The 15,946-nt window shown below is 52.7% G+C and overlaps 1 protein-coding gene across 1 annotated transcript; it reads right to left on the bottom strand.

Moving 5' to 3' along the window:
• Window positions 1-281: 281 nt before the first annotated feature.
• Window positions 282-1,082, bottom strand: LOC136993005 (olfactory receptor 14A16-like; the record flags this gene model as incomplete). The annotated part of the gene is made up of 1 exon (XM_067303021.1): window positions 282-1,082. A coding segment is annotated over one exon (801 nt), but the record flags the coding sequence as incomplete, so codon positions are not given.
• Between the last annotated feature and the right edge of the window lie 14,864 nt (window positions 1,083-15,946).

Genomic DNA, 15,946 nt, shown 5'->3' on the forward strand with positions numbered 1-15,946 from the left:
TGTGAGGGACAGCAGCTTTGGAGGAAGAGCCCAGCGTACAGGAACTGCACCTGGAAGAATCCACTTCATTACAAATATACTGTGAGGGAGTCAGCTCTGACCCAGTGTTAGACACAGCTTTATATGGGCAACAGGTGAGACAGAGCAGTCTCAGTGAAGGTGGAATGAATCCAACCATTGGTGTAGCAACATGGTGAGAAATAATAATAACAACAGTAATAGTCATAATACAAATAAAGTGAACAAACAAAGCTCAGTCCTGGTACGGTAAACAGTTGGAGTCATCTGTGGAGAGCAATGGCAATGTTACTACTGCTGAAAAAGGTCCATGAAATCACTTTCCTCAGGGCATCTTTCAGCTCCTTGTTCCTCATGCTGTAGATGAGGGGATTCAGTGTTGGAGGCACCACTGCATACAGAACACTCACCACCAGATCCAGAGCTGGGGAGGAGAGGGAGGGGGGCTTCAGGTAGGCAAACAGGTCAGTGGTGACAAACAGGGAGACCACGGCCAGGTGAGGGAGGCACATGGAAAAGGCTTTGTGACGACCCTGCTCAGAGGGCATCCTCAGCACAGCAGTGAAGATCTGCACGTAGGACAGCACAATGAAAACAAAACACCCAAAGACTAAACAGGCACTAAGTGCAATAAGCCCAACTTCCCTGAGGTAGGAGTCTGAGCAGGAGAGCTTGAGGATCTGGGGGATTTCACAGAAGAACTGGTCCACTGTGTTGCCTTGGCACAGTGGTATGGAAGATGTGTTAGCAGTGTGCAGCACAGCATTGAGAAAACCACTGGCCCAGACAGCTGCTGCCATTTTGACACAGGCTCTGCTGCCCATGAGGGTCCCATAGTGCAGGGGTCTGCAGATGGCAACGTAGCGGTCATAGGCCATAACAGTGAGAAGAAAATACTCTCCTCCAATCAAGAAGAGGAACAGAAAGACTTGAGCAGCACATCCTGAGTAGGAAACGGCCCTGGTGTTCCGGAGGGAATTGGCCATGGATTTGGGGACAGTGGTGGAGACAGTGCCAAGGTCGAGGAGGGAGAGGTTGAGGAGGAAGAAGTACATGGGGGTGTGGAGGCGGTGGTCGCAGGCTACGGCTGTGATGATGAGGCCGTTGCCCAGGAGGGCAGCCAGGTAGATGCCCAGGAAGAGCGAGAAGTGCAAGAGCTGCAGCTCCCATGTGTCCGCGAACGCTAGGAGGAGGAACTCGTTGATGGAGCTGCTGTTGGACATTTTGCTATCTCTGGGCATGGGGGACTGTGCAAAGAAGAAAAGACATTGAGAAGTTAGGACCCATCTTCAGGTGCCCCATCTTTAGGCCCCAGACTTTTCAAGCAAAAAATACCCCAAATGTTGCAATTCTCATACTTCCCCCCCACACTGTCTCTCTCTTTACTGAGAGGATGGTCACACTCATATGTTGCCTTGAAAGAAACCAGCCCCTGCTGAGAGCACACGAGTCCACTTTCAAAGTGCACAGCTCCAAATTTCTCACCCTTTCTCCGGGCACCTGACAGAGCTCTCCACACTCCCCTTCTAGCCAAGGACACACAGGGCTCTTTTCAGATGCCCACAGACAACCTCCCACCACCATCTCCATACTCTCAGCATCTCTGCACCTTCCTCATGGGTCTCTCAGACATCACAGAGGTGCTATGAGACAGCTGTGCCTTTATAGAGGGCATCACGCAGGCTGCCAGGACACTATAAGGAAATGGTCAAAGGACTCTTAGGACTGAAGATGGGCTCTCCTTAAGGGAGAGTCAGCTCAATTCCCAACCCGACTGACTGCATTTCCTGGAGCTCCACAGGTTAGAAGGGGGCTGGGGCAGCATCATTCCCATTCAGACTCCTCTGTTCTACAACTTGCAGCATCAATGTCTGAACTGCAGCTGAAAACATCCAACCCCAGAAAGCCCAAGAACAAGAATATGAACAGCACGGACAGGAGGGGAAACAAGGAGCAGCACCATGATCCTGCTGCCAAGGGTGGCAGGGAGAGAGATAGAGAGGCATTCTGGAAAGCCTTCACCTTACCCAGCTGGGCATGTCACCTCACAGATGGTGACATTGCAGGACAGTCACTCTCAGCCCCTTTGTCAGGCAGCCCAAAATGGGCCCATAGCAGGAGAGATGCCCCTCTCCTCTGCCAGAGGTCTGGCAGCAGAGGAGGCGGCTCATGCCCTGCAGTTCCCTCTCATTCCCTGCCCATCTCTGCTGCCTGGAGCTGTCCCTGCTGCCAGTTCTTTCTCTGTCACAACATCTTCTCCCGCTCAGTGCTCACAGACACCATCCCACCCACTGGGTGCTCACTTCTGCCCTACAGAAACCTCCCGCATCACAGCACTCTCTAGGGGCATCTCTGTGCATGCATGGCCTAAGCAGCAGATCACATAAACTCCTATGAGGCCACAAGGGTGATGCTGATGCTGTCTGTAGGCTAAGGTGGGGATGAAGTGGCTTCCTGATGTTTCTCACAGACCTCTGAGAGTGAAGGTTTAGGAGTCCCACTTCCTTGACAAAACAGAAACCACATTTCTTCATTCTCTCTGCCAAAAATTAGGAAATTGAAAGGTCAGACACCTGAAGAAAAGATCCTTCCCTTTCAAGAAGCCCTTCTCTTGATCTCCTCTTGAAAAGACCCCTTGCACATCTCCTGCACATGAGCTAGAGCTGTGAGCAGCCCTGACCCACACAGCACCCTCTCAGCAGGAGAATGAACCTGCCCTACTGGGGGTCGCTCCTCTCACCCAGAGGTTCTCCCCATAGTGCTGTGGGAAGCTCCCTGGGAAGGCTGAGGGCTGACCCTCGCAGGCAACAGAGTCACTGCACTGGGCACACAGCACCCTGGGGTGCAGGGACACTGCTCTGAATCACAGACCTGCACAAACCTGTGTGTGCTCCCTGGCTCCACACCCTGCAGCCACCCCTGGCAGAATGGAGCTGCACACCCTGTCCCTGTGACAGTGTGGCAGGGAATCCCTGCTCTGAAGCATCTCCTCCTCTGCCTATGCACTGCAGGAGGCAGGAGAGCGATCCTTAAAAAGCCTATCAGTTATGGGATGGGATGGGATGGGATGGGATGGGATGGGATGTTTTTAGGAGATGCCTCCAGGAACTTCAGTAGCATTGCCCTGCAGCCAGAGACTTACTGTGTCAAGGGCTGTGAAGATTTCCCCCACAAGGAGCTCTCCTCTGGCCTCCCACTCCACACTGCCTTGCACTTCTCTCTGTCATGTCACCTCTGATGTCAGCAGCAGCAGGCAGTGCCCGAAGCCCTGCTGCTCTTTGCAGAGGAGCTGCTCCTGCACACAGCTGTGTCTGGGCAGTGCTGCCCACTTGCCATGAGCTCCCTCCAACCCTGCAGCCTGTCCCCGCTCAGGAGCAGAGGCCCAGCTGAGCTCATGAATTTCTATGTCCCTTGGGCTCCCTCCTCCTGGGAAATGTTCACTCCAATAAACTAAAATAATCACCAGTGGGCCCTATCTAAGCACTGAAGGAAGACTCATTCCAGCATTACAGATTGTTTCTTCAGAGCATGGTTATCTGCAAGAGGTGGAAATGTCCCGCTCTGGAAGCCCCGATTCCCATCTCTTAACTAGGCAGGACATGTAAAAAGGAGCAAGAAGGGAGCTGATTGACACCTGGTTCAGGTACTGACTCAGATGAGTCAATCTGGGCATCTCAAGCCCATTTAGAAGCCCCTGGAATGCAGTGGGATTCAGCTAATGCCTGTGACTTCCACAAACACACAGCAGGTGGGATTCCCCTTGCCCAAGCTGAAGTGAGCATAACAGATGTCTGCACACAAACTCCCTGTCTAAGCTCCGGTTATAATCCCTGGAGATGGAGGGTGGGAGTCAGTTGCTCACACACAGACACCTGGTGACATTGGAAGAGACAGAGGTGGTCCCAGGCATGTGCCAGTGTCTGCTTGCTCTGATGGAGCAACTGAGAGACACACATCCTTCTAGAGCATGAGTTGGGGGCCAGGTGGAGAATTTCCTTGGCCATCTGAAATGATACTAGATGCCTACTACAATTAGAGCCCCAATCACTATGAAGCTGAGACACATGGAGATGACTACAGTGCAAACTGCTAATGTAAGTCAGTGCAGACACTTGATGTAATGACTTAGAAATAGGCTGACAGAGACATCTCAGAGGCTTGGGGTTCCTAGCACAACTGCCTGGGACCTATGGGAAAACCATGCCCCTTTGGAGTGGTTGCTGGGCAGACAACACAGGTTATCTCAGGCTTTCCTACCTGTGCCCAGAGAACTGAATCCCACCACTGCCTTTAGGGAAAGTCCACCCCGACTGCATTCAAGTGTGCTGCATAAATGGGAGGCACATCACACCAAGGTCTCCGCTCTAGTCTCTGCACTCTCAAACACTTCTTGCTCTTCTCTGCCCGAATCTCTTCTCACCACCAGGTGATATGAACAGGAGCTGGACTAATGATGACCTCAGGGTGCCTGGATCACAGGCTGTCCAGTGCCAGGGACTTCTTCAGTGGCACCTTGTCCTGCCTGCAGATCGCTTCACCTCTGTCACAGGCGCCATGGTGCTACAAATCAGCTCAGGCAGCAAACCCCTCTCCTGGCATTCCTGCACAGCCCAGCTGTGTTTCTCGCTGGCCTTGGGCACTGCAGGCTTTGCCCTCTCAGTGGGAACCTCCTTCCACCATTACATTGCCGCCTGCTATCTAGGCCAGCATGGCTCTGCTCTGAAGTGGGGCCATTGCACACACAGTGTCCTTGGCTCTTGGTAACAGGTTTCACCACAACCAGTCTGCTCTCTGTGCCACAGCTGATGCTCTGCAGCCCAAATATATGCAAATGCATGCAGCCTGGGGTAGAGACAGGAGCAGATGGAGATGTACAAGCTTTCACAGGTGTGAAATATCATTGGAATGACTGAGATGTGGTGGGATCACTCACATGAAAGGAGGGTAATGCTTGTAGGGTACAATGTCTTCAGGAGAGACTGTCAGAGAAGATGAGGAGGGAGGATGTCTTTTCTGTGAAGGGGTAGCTCGGATGTGTGGTAAATGTCCTTTACCTAGACTTTAGCAAGGTGTTTGACACTGTCTCTCACAATATTCTTGCATGCACGTTAGAATGTTACAGTCTAGAAGAGCAGACAAGCGGATGGGTAAAAAGCTGCTTGGAGGACCAGAGGCTGAGAGGGCAGTGGTGAATGGGTAGTACTCTTCCTGGAGGCCAGGGAGAAGTGGAGCACCACAGGGTCTCTCCAGGAACTTGTCCTGCCCAACAACTGTATTAGTGACATGGAAGAGGCAATATTCATCACGCTTGTTGAGGACCCAAAACTGCAGAGGGGCCCAGCCATATGCTTGAGGGCTGCCATTGAGAGGGACCTAGACAGGCAGAAGGAATGGGCTGTCAGCAGCCTCATGGAATTCAACAAGGACAAATGACAGGGCTTGCACCCGCCATAAACCAACACCCCACAGTGTTACAGGCTGGGGCCTGAGGGCCTGGGGAGCAGCTCTGTGGAAAAGGACGTCAGGGTGCTGGGTGACAGGAGGCAAAACATGAGCAGCAGCATTCCCTGGCAGCAAAGAAGGCCAGAAGCATCGTGGGCTGTATGAGCAGGAGCACAGCCAGGAGGTTGAGGGAAACGGTGATCGCCTTCTAGTCAGTATTCATTAGGCCACATCTAGAACACTGCATCCAGGTTTGGATTTCCAGGAAAAGAAAGAGGTTGATAAGTGGGAACGAGTTTGGCTTAGGGCCCTCACAGTAGTCAAAGAACTGGAGCACTTGCTGTGTGAGGAAATGGGGTTGGTTCAACTTGGAGAAGAGATGGCTTTGGAGGGATCTCATAGCACCCTTCCAATGGCTACAAGGAGGTCCTCAAGAAGGTGAGGACAGGCTCTTCACCAGGGTGCATGGTGGGAGGACAAGAGACAATGGGCATAAGTTGGAAGACGAGACGTTCGTGCAGGAGATAAGGAAAAGCTTTTCCACTACGAGGATGGTCTAGCATTCGAAGTGGTTGCCCAGAGAGGCTGTGCAGTGTCCTGCCTTGGAGGTTGCCAAGACCAGACTGGATGAAGCCCAGAGCAACCCTGGTTTGACCCCAGAGCTGACGCTGCTGTGAGGAAGCAGATTGCACTAGTGACCTCCTGAGGTCCCTTCTACCCTGAAGGAGTCCATCATTCTTCCCACTCTCCATCTTTGCTTGTTGATGTCAGGGAAAGCACGCAGGTGCCCTGTGACAGTGGAAGCAGGCCAGCTTTCTTGTCCTCCTCCGGTCTGAATTATTCAGATGCAGGGCTTCTTGGCAGGAATCCCCAAGACAGACTTGATCAATCCTTGGCTTCACTTTTAATATCCTTGTTTTTTTCCCATGTCTTCTAACTCTGTCCCTTTTACCACCCTGATCCTATCCCATACAGCCCACCCCACCCCTGCTTACCCTTCACTCATTGGCCCTGGTGTGGTTTGTTTCGTTCGTTAGTTGATTGGTTTTTTTGTTTGTTTTGCTTTGTTTTTTTTCGATTTGGACAACAAATACCTGATGAAGATTTACAAGAGAAGTGTCAAGTCCTGTGCCTAGGTGGAAATAAACCCATCCATGAGGAGAGGTTGAGGGACCTGGGCTTCTTTAGCCTGCTGAAGTGGAGGCAAAGGGCAGTATAGGAGGAGACTGTGACTGCTCGAAGCATGGTTTCAGAGATGATAGAGGTTTTCTTAGTTTAGGTAAACAGCATGCGAAGGGGAAAGATCCACAAAGTGCATCTTGAGAGGTTCAGACTGGACTTCAGGTCAAAAGAATGTCACTCCTAGGGTAGAGCTGAGGTGCAACAGGTCACCCAGAGGGAGTCTGTGATCAGCCCCTGGCTTTCTGTTTCAAGTAAAAGCAAGGGAGGACAGGAAGACATCAGGAGAGGCAGGGAGATTGTGGGGTGAGAGCAAGGTGGGGAAGCAGCTTGGGTGTGTACAGGCTGCAGGGAAAGAGGCACAGGCGTGGGAAAGCATAGGACAGCCTGTGGTGGAGACGGCTGAGGGCACTGCCAAGGCTGAAAGCTCCCAACACAGCTAGGTTTTGTCCTCTTGGCTATGGCTGGTGTCTCTGACACTGAGGTCCCCGAGAAGACACTGTTTCCATAAAGCACTGTGGCCTTGCTGCCTCCTTGTCCCTTGGGAGCCCAGCAGGTGCCCTATCATGGTCCTGCACTTGACATTCTGCACCCCCACGCATACACTGCCCCCAGGAAGAGCCCTGAGCAATGCGTGATGGAAAGCATCACCCTACCCAGGGGCTGGCTGTCAGTGCCTGGTCACTCTGCTTGATAACACGCATCAAGGTTAACTTGGTATCACAGACACCCTCACATTGCCTTTGCCTACCTGCAATCAGGGCCTCCAACTTTCGGCTCTAATCAGCCCCTGGGGAGCCTTTGTTGGTAATGGCCCTCAGTGGGACTCATTATCTTTCCAAGACACTTGGGATATGCTTCTTGAGAGGTTGCTTCAGCCTCTTCTCTGTATCTGAGGTTCATGGGCCTAGCACCAAATACATTCGAGGAGTCATTAAAATACGAAAAAAACCCTAGGGAGCCATGCATCTTACCATAATTTTCTTCAGCTCTTCAATTCTTGTTTCGCTAATTGGAAAGTTTAAAGGAGTGTATTTAGAAGAGAAAGAGGTCAATGAGCACCTGAAAAAGAAAGACGTCTGCTTCTTAAGCTTTCTTCATTCTTCAGTTTGCAGAATGAGTCACACCCACATTCCCCAATTCATACTGACCCACAGTGACTCCTGAAGTCTGGAAATGTAGGCAAAGCAGTGTTTTTGATAGGAGACATGTATGGAACACCTTCCTCCCCAGCTCCCCAGCCCTGCCATTGCCCTCATCAGCCACTGGGCACTTCACATCACTCTTGTGAAAATCGAACCTTTTGCCACTCAAGGCTGTAGCTGAATGGTACAGCTCATGTGCACCAATTCCCTCCTGCTTTCCTTAGAGAACTAGCTGCAAGCAGACACAGAAGGGTTTGTCTTAAGAGGAAACAAACAAATTATAATTTGGAACAGTTTAATAAAAGATACAAAAATCACTCCTCAACTTTATGGTAAGTCCAAGCTACCTCCAGTGAGGTCCACTGCCCACAAGGCATAACCTTCCTTGAAATGCTTTCCACAGATAGATAGGAAAGGATAGACAAGAAACACAACAAAGGAGCTGGCTAAAGAGACAAGGAGACTGCTGAAAGACGAGGCAAGCTTCAGACTCCCAGAAGACCTCCCAGAGAGGTATCTGAAAGGATAAAAAGTAAGGGGAGGAGGAAAACTGGGAAACTATGGGAAGTGCATATGTCCAGAGAATCTGATGGAAAGATGCCTTTAGAAATGACCAATTTAATCAGGACATGTGGAAATACGTGAGAGATCACTGAGATTACATCCACAGACTAATAGACAGAGCAGTGGAAACACTAGGTCAAGGGCAGATCGATATTTCTTCTCCCCAGATTAATACCCTTCCTGAAGATTTTCACTATTTCCTCATAGGAAAACATTGACATTAAAATTAGCCAATCATTTGAGCTGAGGAAAGTGTGCTCCTATTTTTGAAACGTTGAGACAGTTCTTCACCTTTCCAGGCAGATCTCAGTTGTCCAACCACGAGCACCCAGGGGCACTTGGAGAGGCCCCAGTGTCTCTGAGGGACCTGCCTGGGCCTGGCAGCTCTCACAGGGGACTGGTGGGAGACCGGAGCCCCTCGGAGCTGCAGAGGGAGGCTGGGTAGAGGGGACCAGGGCACCTGCAATGGCACCAGCCATCCATGACCCTGTAACTGCATGCCACCTCAGCTCTGAAAATCACTTTCCCTTTCAAAAAAGAAAGAAAAGAATCTACCCAAAAGACCAGTGTATCAAAAAAGAACCAAACAAAAAAGATAATTAGAAAAAGAAGAAAATAAGAACACAATGATAATAAGAAAAATAAGAACACAAAGAAGCTTGTAATGCTGAAAAGTATAACGAATTTTTTTTTTGCTTTAGATAATTTAGTTAATTTCTTTCCTGTTTCTTTTTTATTGGCAGTTTCTAAAGATTTCTTCTATAATAAGGCCTACACTATTAAAAATGACAGGTTTTTGTCTCGCACAAATCCACTGCCCTCAAAACATTCCCTGCCAGCATCTTCCTTGCCGCTCCTCAGTCTTTGCACACAGCAAGTCACACCATGCAGTGTCAAGCTCTCACAACTGATAGAGGAAAGCAGCCTGATCAGCTTCAGTGAAAACGCTCTATTTATTGATGGCCGAAATTGCACCAATCTCCACGTACCTGTGTTACAGTGATGCCTTAAGGGAGTCCCTACACATCTAGCCACTAACCCTTTTCGTTCCCTGCATGGTCATGAAGTGCGACTCCATTTGAGGCAACAACAGGGATGGGAATTAGCTCACCTGATGCCAGACCCCTTCAGTGCAGATGACTCTGGCTAACCCAGCTGTCTGGACTTCTCTTTCTAGTCAATGGAAAGAAAAAAGTTGTCCCACTCAGAGGCCTTGAGATGCTTCTCCTGGGAACCAGCTAATGCTCCAAAAAGGCTCCCATAGTTCCTGGGTCACATTTCCCAGCACCACATGGCAACACAGCTACACAGGGCATCTCAGGCAGCAGTGGCCTCTATATGTGTCTATAAAGGCCTGAATGTAAAATTTTCGTCATTGGGTGAAATCTATACAAAAAATAGCTCTATGCAAGAACTGAAAAAAGTCTTCATTTTCAGAACTTCAAATGTTCTTTATCAATTGCAATGAATATTTTCTTTTTTTTTTCTATTGACAGCACCATATGCGTGCACTACAGAAATTACTCTATGGGAGTTTACATGTTTATATATATGTACATGTTATTCTTCATGAGATGTTTCCTGCCAACACTCTGAATGGAGAAACTTGGTTCTGAGAAACTACTGTATTCCAATTGACAAGTCTCCTCTCTCTTCTTCTGCCTCTCTGCCCTCTCCTCCTCTGCCTAGTGTGTCTTTACAGAGGCCTCATGGCCCCTCTGCCCTCCAGGGAAGTCTCCTGTGGGATCCTGCCAGGCAGATCCTGAATGAGCTGAAACACTACCAGAATGTCACCCAGACTGGTGTGTCCTCTTATCCTTACCACAAAGTTTCAACTGGTTCATCACCTGCTCCAAGGAAAAGCCCTGTGCACTCCAGCCACCCCTCCTTTGTACAGAGCACACCTGCACCTCCTTGCCACACCAGCCTGCCTTCCCCTGGAGCCCAGTTTCATCCTGTCCCACCATGTGTGTGTAATTCGATGGGGATAGGGGAGAGGGAGGTGCCAGTAAAGGTCCATGGCTGGGATGTTGAATATGGGGCCCAGAAGAGAGGACAACTCAGAAGAGGGGCAGGGGAGAACAAGAGAGAAGTGACACATGTGCGGTGTAGATGGGGAGGTCACCTCTGGTACAGGAACCTCATGGGCTGGGTTCTGGTAGGAGCCATTCTGAGGACAAGAAGAGAATCACGCCACATCTCATCCAACCACAGGTTATATACAGGCATTGTGCAGGCTCCAATGTACAGTTTGATGTTGGGTGGGTAAGCCAAACTGTGCAAGGCCTGCTGGGACAGTCCTGGACCACCCTACAAGGAACTGACCCTCACTTCCTTTTATCCACACCTCACTGCCAACAGGTCACCTTTGTCCGAATTAGCTCAGATCCACACTTGCGATTTCATCTCAGAGGGGCTTCACTTGCAAAGAAGAGTCCACGAGTGAGCTAATGCCCAGGCTGTGCCTGACCTGATCAGGCAAGAGCTTCAGAACCTGCAGGCCTCAAGCAGCTCAGGGACACAGTGCAAAACGTGCTCAGCTGAGTTGGACACCTCAACTGTCAGGTCAAACATGACTGCCTTAGAGAAGAGAGGAGCATGTGGAAAGGTGAGGGACATCATTCTGAGGGGGCTTGCAAGTTATCTGCATAAAACAACTTCAGCTTTGCAAGCTGATTCTCAGCTATGACCCATGAAGTATTTCCTGCTGACTTGCAGGCAAGTGCTGGAGCATCACTATTCACTGTAGTCACTGCACATCTGGGAGAAGTGTTTTCAAAGGCCAGTCATTTTCTGAAGAAATACTTTGTCTTTGGAAGTTTCCCTTATTCTGCCCATTTCAAAAGCTAATGACTGTGGCACTGTTGCTTGAAAGGGCGCCTCTGAGTGCTCCACCTTGGCAAGACAATTTCCTTGTTAACTGTGTGCGTGGGAAAAGTCCCACATGATCTAAACTGCTCTCTGAGGCCTCCTGCTGGATGTCAGACCCTGGATGTCTTGTTTTAGAGCCCAGGGCAGCATGCAGGGTGAAGCAGGGAGCCCCAAAGCAGAGAGACCTTCAGCACGAAGTGCTCAAGACCCTCTCTAGAATTCACTGGATTGGAGGCAGGTTAATTGTATGGTTAAGTAAGGGCTAATTGGGGGATACTACTGCATTATAAGCAAAGAGTTTCTAGGGTCCTGTCACATGAGAAGAAAAGAGTGTCTGCACCAAATATGTATATGGGTAGTATCCCCATTAGCCTTTGCTAATAGGAGAAGGAGGCAGCTGCTATGCCTCCAGCCTAAAAAATCTTGTGTTTGGACAGATCCCAGAAGTGTTAACTTCAAGAATCTCCAACAAGGAACCCTTTCTGAAAGATGAGCCTCTATACTCCAAATACTCTAAGCTGCATATTTCTATGTATTTCACAGTCTGTGTGGGATATCTGGCTGCAGATCCTGGCAAGAGCTTTGGAAAGTGAAGTCCTGAACCTCAGCAGGCAGAAGGCAGCAGGCTGCCAGCATCCCTGGCTCATGCCATCAGGGCAGCCTGGGCCCTGAGAGCCAAGCACCTCCTCACCTCGCAGCGCTCCCCAGTTCGGCGGCACTCCCTGTGCAGAACACTGCTCTCTCCAGACATGTTCTCCCATTCCGAGCAGCAAGACCCTGGGGCTACTGCCCTTCCCCACCACAGGGCACCCACCACTGGCACATGGTGGTGATGTGTGACTCCTATTTTATGCCCTGACAAGTTGAGACACGGATGTCGAATAAGAACAACTGGGCTGAAGGGAGGTGACTGCTTTTCAGGACATGAGGGGAAATCTCTCTGCTTTCTTCCTGGCCGTGCCATCTCCATGGCAGTGACCTACTGAGCCCCCAAATGACACCAGATGAGGTCACAGTAGGATATGCTGCATCACAGGGAGGTCTCCCTGGTGCCATGGCGGAGTCCTCACTTCCCTGCGAGGCCCGGGCACTGCTGGGCACTGCTCATGTGCTCCCCACTGCTGCCCTTCAGAGCTGCTCCATGGCATGGAGTAGGGACAGGAGGCAGCAGGGCTACCTTAGGGACGCTCACCGACAGGCAGAGGAGCAGATACGCATTGGAGAGGAGTTTTGGGTGACGAGATGGGAAGAACATCCTTTTTCCCCGGTCGGACAGGGAAGGTGAGCACAAAGGGACAAGCGAGATGGAGGACTGCTGGACTGACACAATCAGCCTGCACTGCAGTTCCTTGTTCCCAGCGTTCCTGCAGATCTCCACCAAGGGTAAGGGCTTCGGGAGCTCCTTCCCAAGGTGTTGCACACAGAGTGCTAATTCCAAAAATGGCTGTGGGTCCTGGGCTGTGGGGGTGGCAGGACAGGGTGGGGGCTGCTGCGAGAGCCTGCCTAAGGGTCCCACCTGGCTCAGGGGACAATGTGGCAGCCGAGACTCCTGGGTCCTGGGGCTGCGGCTGCCCTGAGATCCAAGGTTCCCGTGCGGTTGGCTCCATCCCCTCATGGCAGGGGGCAATCCAAGTCCAGGTTTCCCTGGGAGTGGGTCCCCCTTTGGGATCTGGCTCTGGCAGGAAAGGGGTCCTCTGTCCTGGAGGCTGGGGTGTCCTGCAGCTCCTGTGAGGCTCTCAAGAGCCTGCTAGAAATGCCCATGTTGGAAATGGATCCTTCACCTTGTAATAACCCCAAGGTGTCTACTTGTTTGGGAGAACCTCTCTTCCTTCCCCCTGGATCATTTACACTTCCCACTTGGCAGAGCACGTTTTGGGCTCAGAGATGTTGTCCTCAGATGGCCACAGTCCCTGTCCTCCTGCAAATGGGAGTCAGACCTCTGCACCCAAAAGACAGCCAGTTTGGGGGAGCAGCTTGGAAACAGGTGGGGGTGCCATGGCCACCCCACAAGTCCCTGCTGACCCCAAGCATTTTCCTCTGAGCTGTGGGGGGCAGTGCTGAGGGGAGTCCAGCAGGGCCATCTGCCCCAGCCCACTCCTGGCCACACACCTCTGCTGCCCAGCACTGGCAGGCCCACAGCTGCTCTGCCCTGGCTGCCCCTTGCCCCCGGGACTCCTCAGCCCTCCAGAGCGACCCCCAGGACCCAACCCGGCCCCGCAGAGAGCAGCCCCTGCCTGGCCGCGGCCCAGCCCTGCTGGGTGCAGTGCGAGGGCTGCCAAACCCTGGGGTTGCCGGGGCCCCAGGGCTGACAGGGCTCTGCTCTGCCCTGCACTGGGGGCAGCAGGATGCTGCCCGCTGGCTCTGGTGCCCCAGCCATGCCCAGGGCCCCCACGACAGCACCAGGGCCGGCACCAGCACAGGCCCCGGGGGGGGCTGCTCCCCCGCACCTGGCACAGCCCCAGGCGCAGGGCAGCCAGGAGCCCGGCAGGGCCCCTGAGGCACAGCCCAGCCCTGGTGGGGCAGCGGCCATGCCCCAGGGTCCCGCACTGCCCAGCCACACAGGGCCGCACTGCCTCCATGCCCTGCGATGCCTCGTGCTGCCCTGCGCTGCTGCCCACAACATGGCGCCTCACCGCGGGGGAGGGGGAGGAGCCGCCCGTGGGGTCACACAGGGCCGCAGTGTTGCCATGGCATCGCCCCCAGTGCTGCCCTCCTAGTGGCCGGCCAGGGGAGGAGGGTGGGGCAGGGTTTGACTGATGGCTCTGTCAGCCAATCAGAGTGTGGCATGTGGAAAAACAGCCATGAAAGGGGGAGCAGAAGCCAAGCCGGAGGGAGGGAGTGGAGGGGCTGGCGGGGCTGGTGGGCGCCTTCAGCTGCTGGCAGGTGCCCTCCTGCGGGGTGGGGGCAGCGGTGCTGGCAATGGGGCTGCTTTCCTGCAGGAGCCGCAGCAGGGGCTGGTGGACCTGTGAGTACAGCACAGAGAGACCGGGGACAGAGCGGGCAGCTGCCCTGAAGCCAGACGTGGCGGCCTGCCCCAAGCAGCTGGGCCGGGGAGGCTGCTGGGGTTTGGGGGCAGGAAGCTTTGCTGCTGCTGGGGGTCGGAGACCCATTTGGAAGCGTTTCCCTGAGCTGCTGCTGCCACCACAGCCCCAGGTGCTGCTCCGAGTTGCGTTTGGGAGCTGCTGGGCACTGTCTGACCAGGCTGCTGGTGTACTCACCAGGGCCCTTTCCTATGTTCGCTTTTGTCCTGTAAACGGCATTTCTGAGTGGCTCTGAGAGTCCTGGAGGTGGGAAGTGAGCAGGCCCTGGGCTGTGAGTGGCTGTTCAGAGGCAGTGCCTGTTGCAAGGCCTTGGAGGCCTAGAAGGGAATGGAAGGGCTGGAGAGTTGGGCTTTGTGTGTTGTGGGGCTCTTGGGGGTGCCCTGTGTGCTGCCATGTGTGGAGCTGTGCCCTGTGTGTCGCTGATGCAGAGGCGCATGTTGGCTGCCAACCCTGTGTGAGGTGTCTTGTGGTGGAGCCAGGTGGTGGCGCCAGTGTTTTGCTGCTCAGCATGGGAGGAGGTGGCTGGAGAGAGCAGTGCTCTGCTGCCAGAGCCCAGCCTGCCATCACGGTGTCCTTCTGGGAGACCTGGGTGAGGACTGCTGGTGACCGTGTTGCCTCCTTGGAGCATTGTGGTGCGAGGCAGGGCTGCTGGCAGTTTGGTGGTTTCTGTCAGCTGAGGTTCAGGCTTGCAGTTTCGGAAGGTCTTGATGCTTCCCGGAGTCTTTGGGATTTTACTGACTCCCTTGGAGAAAGTCATCTTCTCCCTCCTTGAAGGCTTTCTGTTGCATCTGGACCCTCATTGCATCTTCCCATCCCAGACCCTAATCCATTCCGATCCCTCAGAGAGATGGGTAGTTAATCAAAGCAATCAGAGCCATTTCTCCACTTTGTGCCTATGCAGACCCTTGCAGACAGGGGCGATGACACCTCACGAGAAGTCAGGCCTCTGAGGGTGATGGGTGGTTCTGAGACACCTGTCCTTGGTGAGTGGTGGAGGCGGCATCTCCAAAGTCGCTGGTGTCTTTGGCAAGAGTCTCAGTGTAGCAGATTCCTTGAAGCTGCAATGGGGGAGACGTGGAGGTAGGGATCCAACACCCTGCTCAAGGCAGGTGCCAGTAGAGGAGGTGTCTTGGATCCTTTTCCAGGGAAGTTTTGATCAGGCTCTCACCAATACAGCTCAGCATGGAGGGAGACATTTGCCCCTGCCTGTTGAGACTCTGTAAGGCCAGCAGAACTGACAGTAACACTCCGATTCTTTCTTTCTTTCTAGGTTGCTCCACTCCTGGAGGTTCCCAGTGCAGTCCTAGAGCTCCTGAGGGTGCAGGCAGGATGCCAGGGTGTGTTCCTGTGCCTGTCAACATCTTTGCCAACATCGTGAGTCCTCTGTGAAAGCAGCTGCAAGAGAATGAGGTGAGGCTACATATGGATGCAAAGGCTTCCATAAATGCGCCTGGCTTTTTTGGGAGACTTGGGGTGTGGGTTCACCTCCTGGTACGTCTCCTCTCCCACAAATTCTGCCTCCCACAAATGCTGTTAGTGCCAGCCCGCTCAGCAAATGCTGTTATTTCCCCTCCTTTTCCTAAATGATTGCGGTGCCATGTAGAACGAGTGCAAGACCCTTATGATAAATGCCAGCATGTCTTGAGTGCCTTTGTGTGAGGGCCACAAAGCCTCCCTACCTTGACC

The sequence above is a fragment of the Apteryx mantelli genome, chromosome 11, assembly GCF_036417845.1.
Source record: "Apteryx mantelli isolate bAptMan1 chromosome 11, bAptMan1.hap1, whole genome shotgun sequence".
Lineage (NCBI taxonomy): Eukaryota > Metazoa > Chordata > Aves > Apterygiformes > Apterygidae > Apteryx > Apteryx mantelli.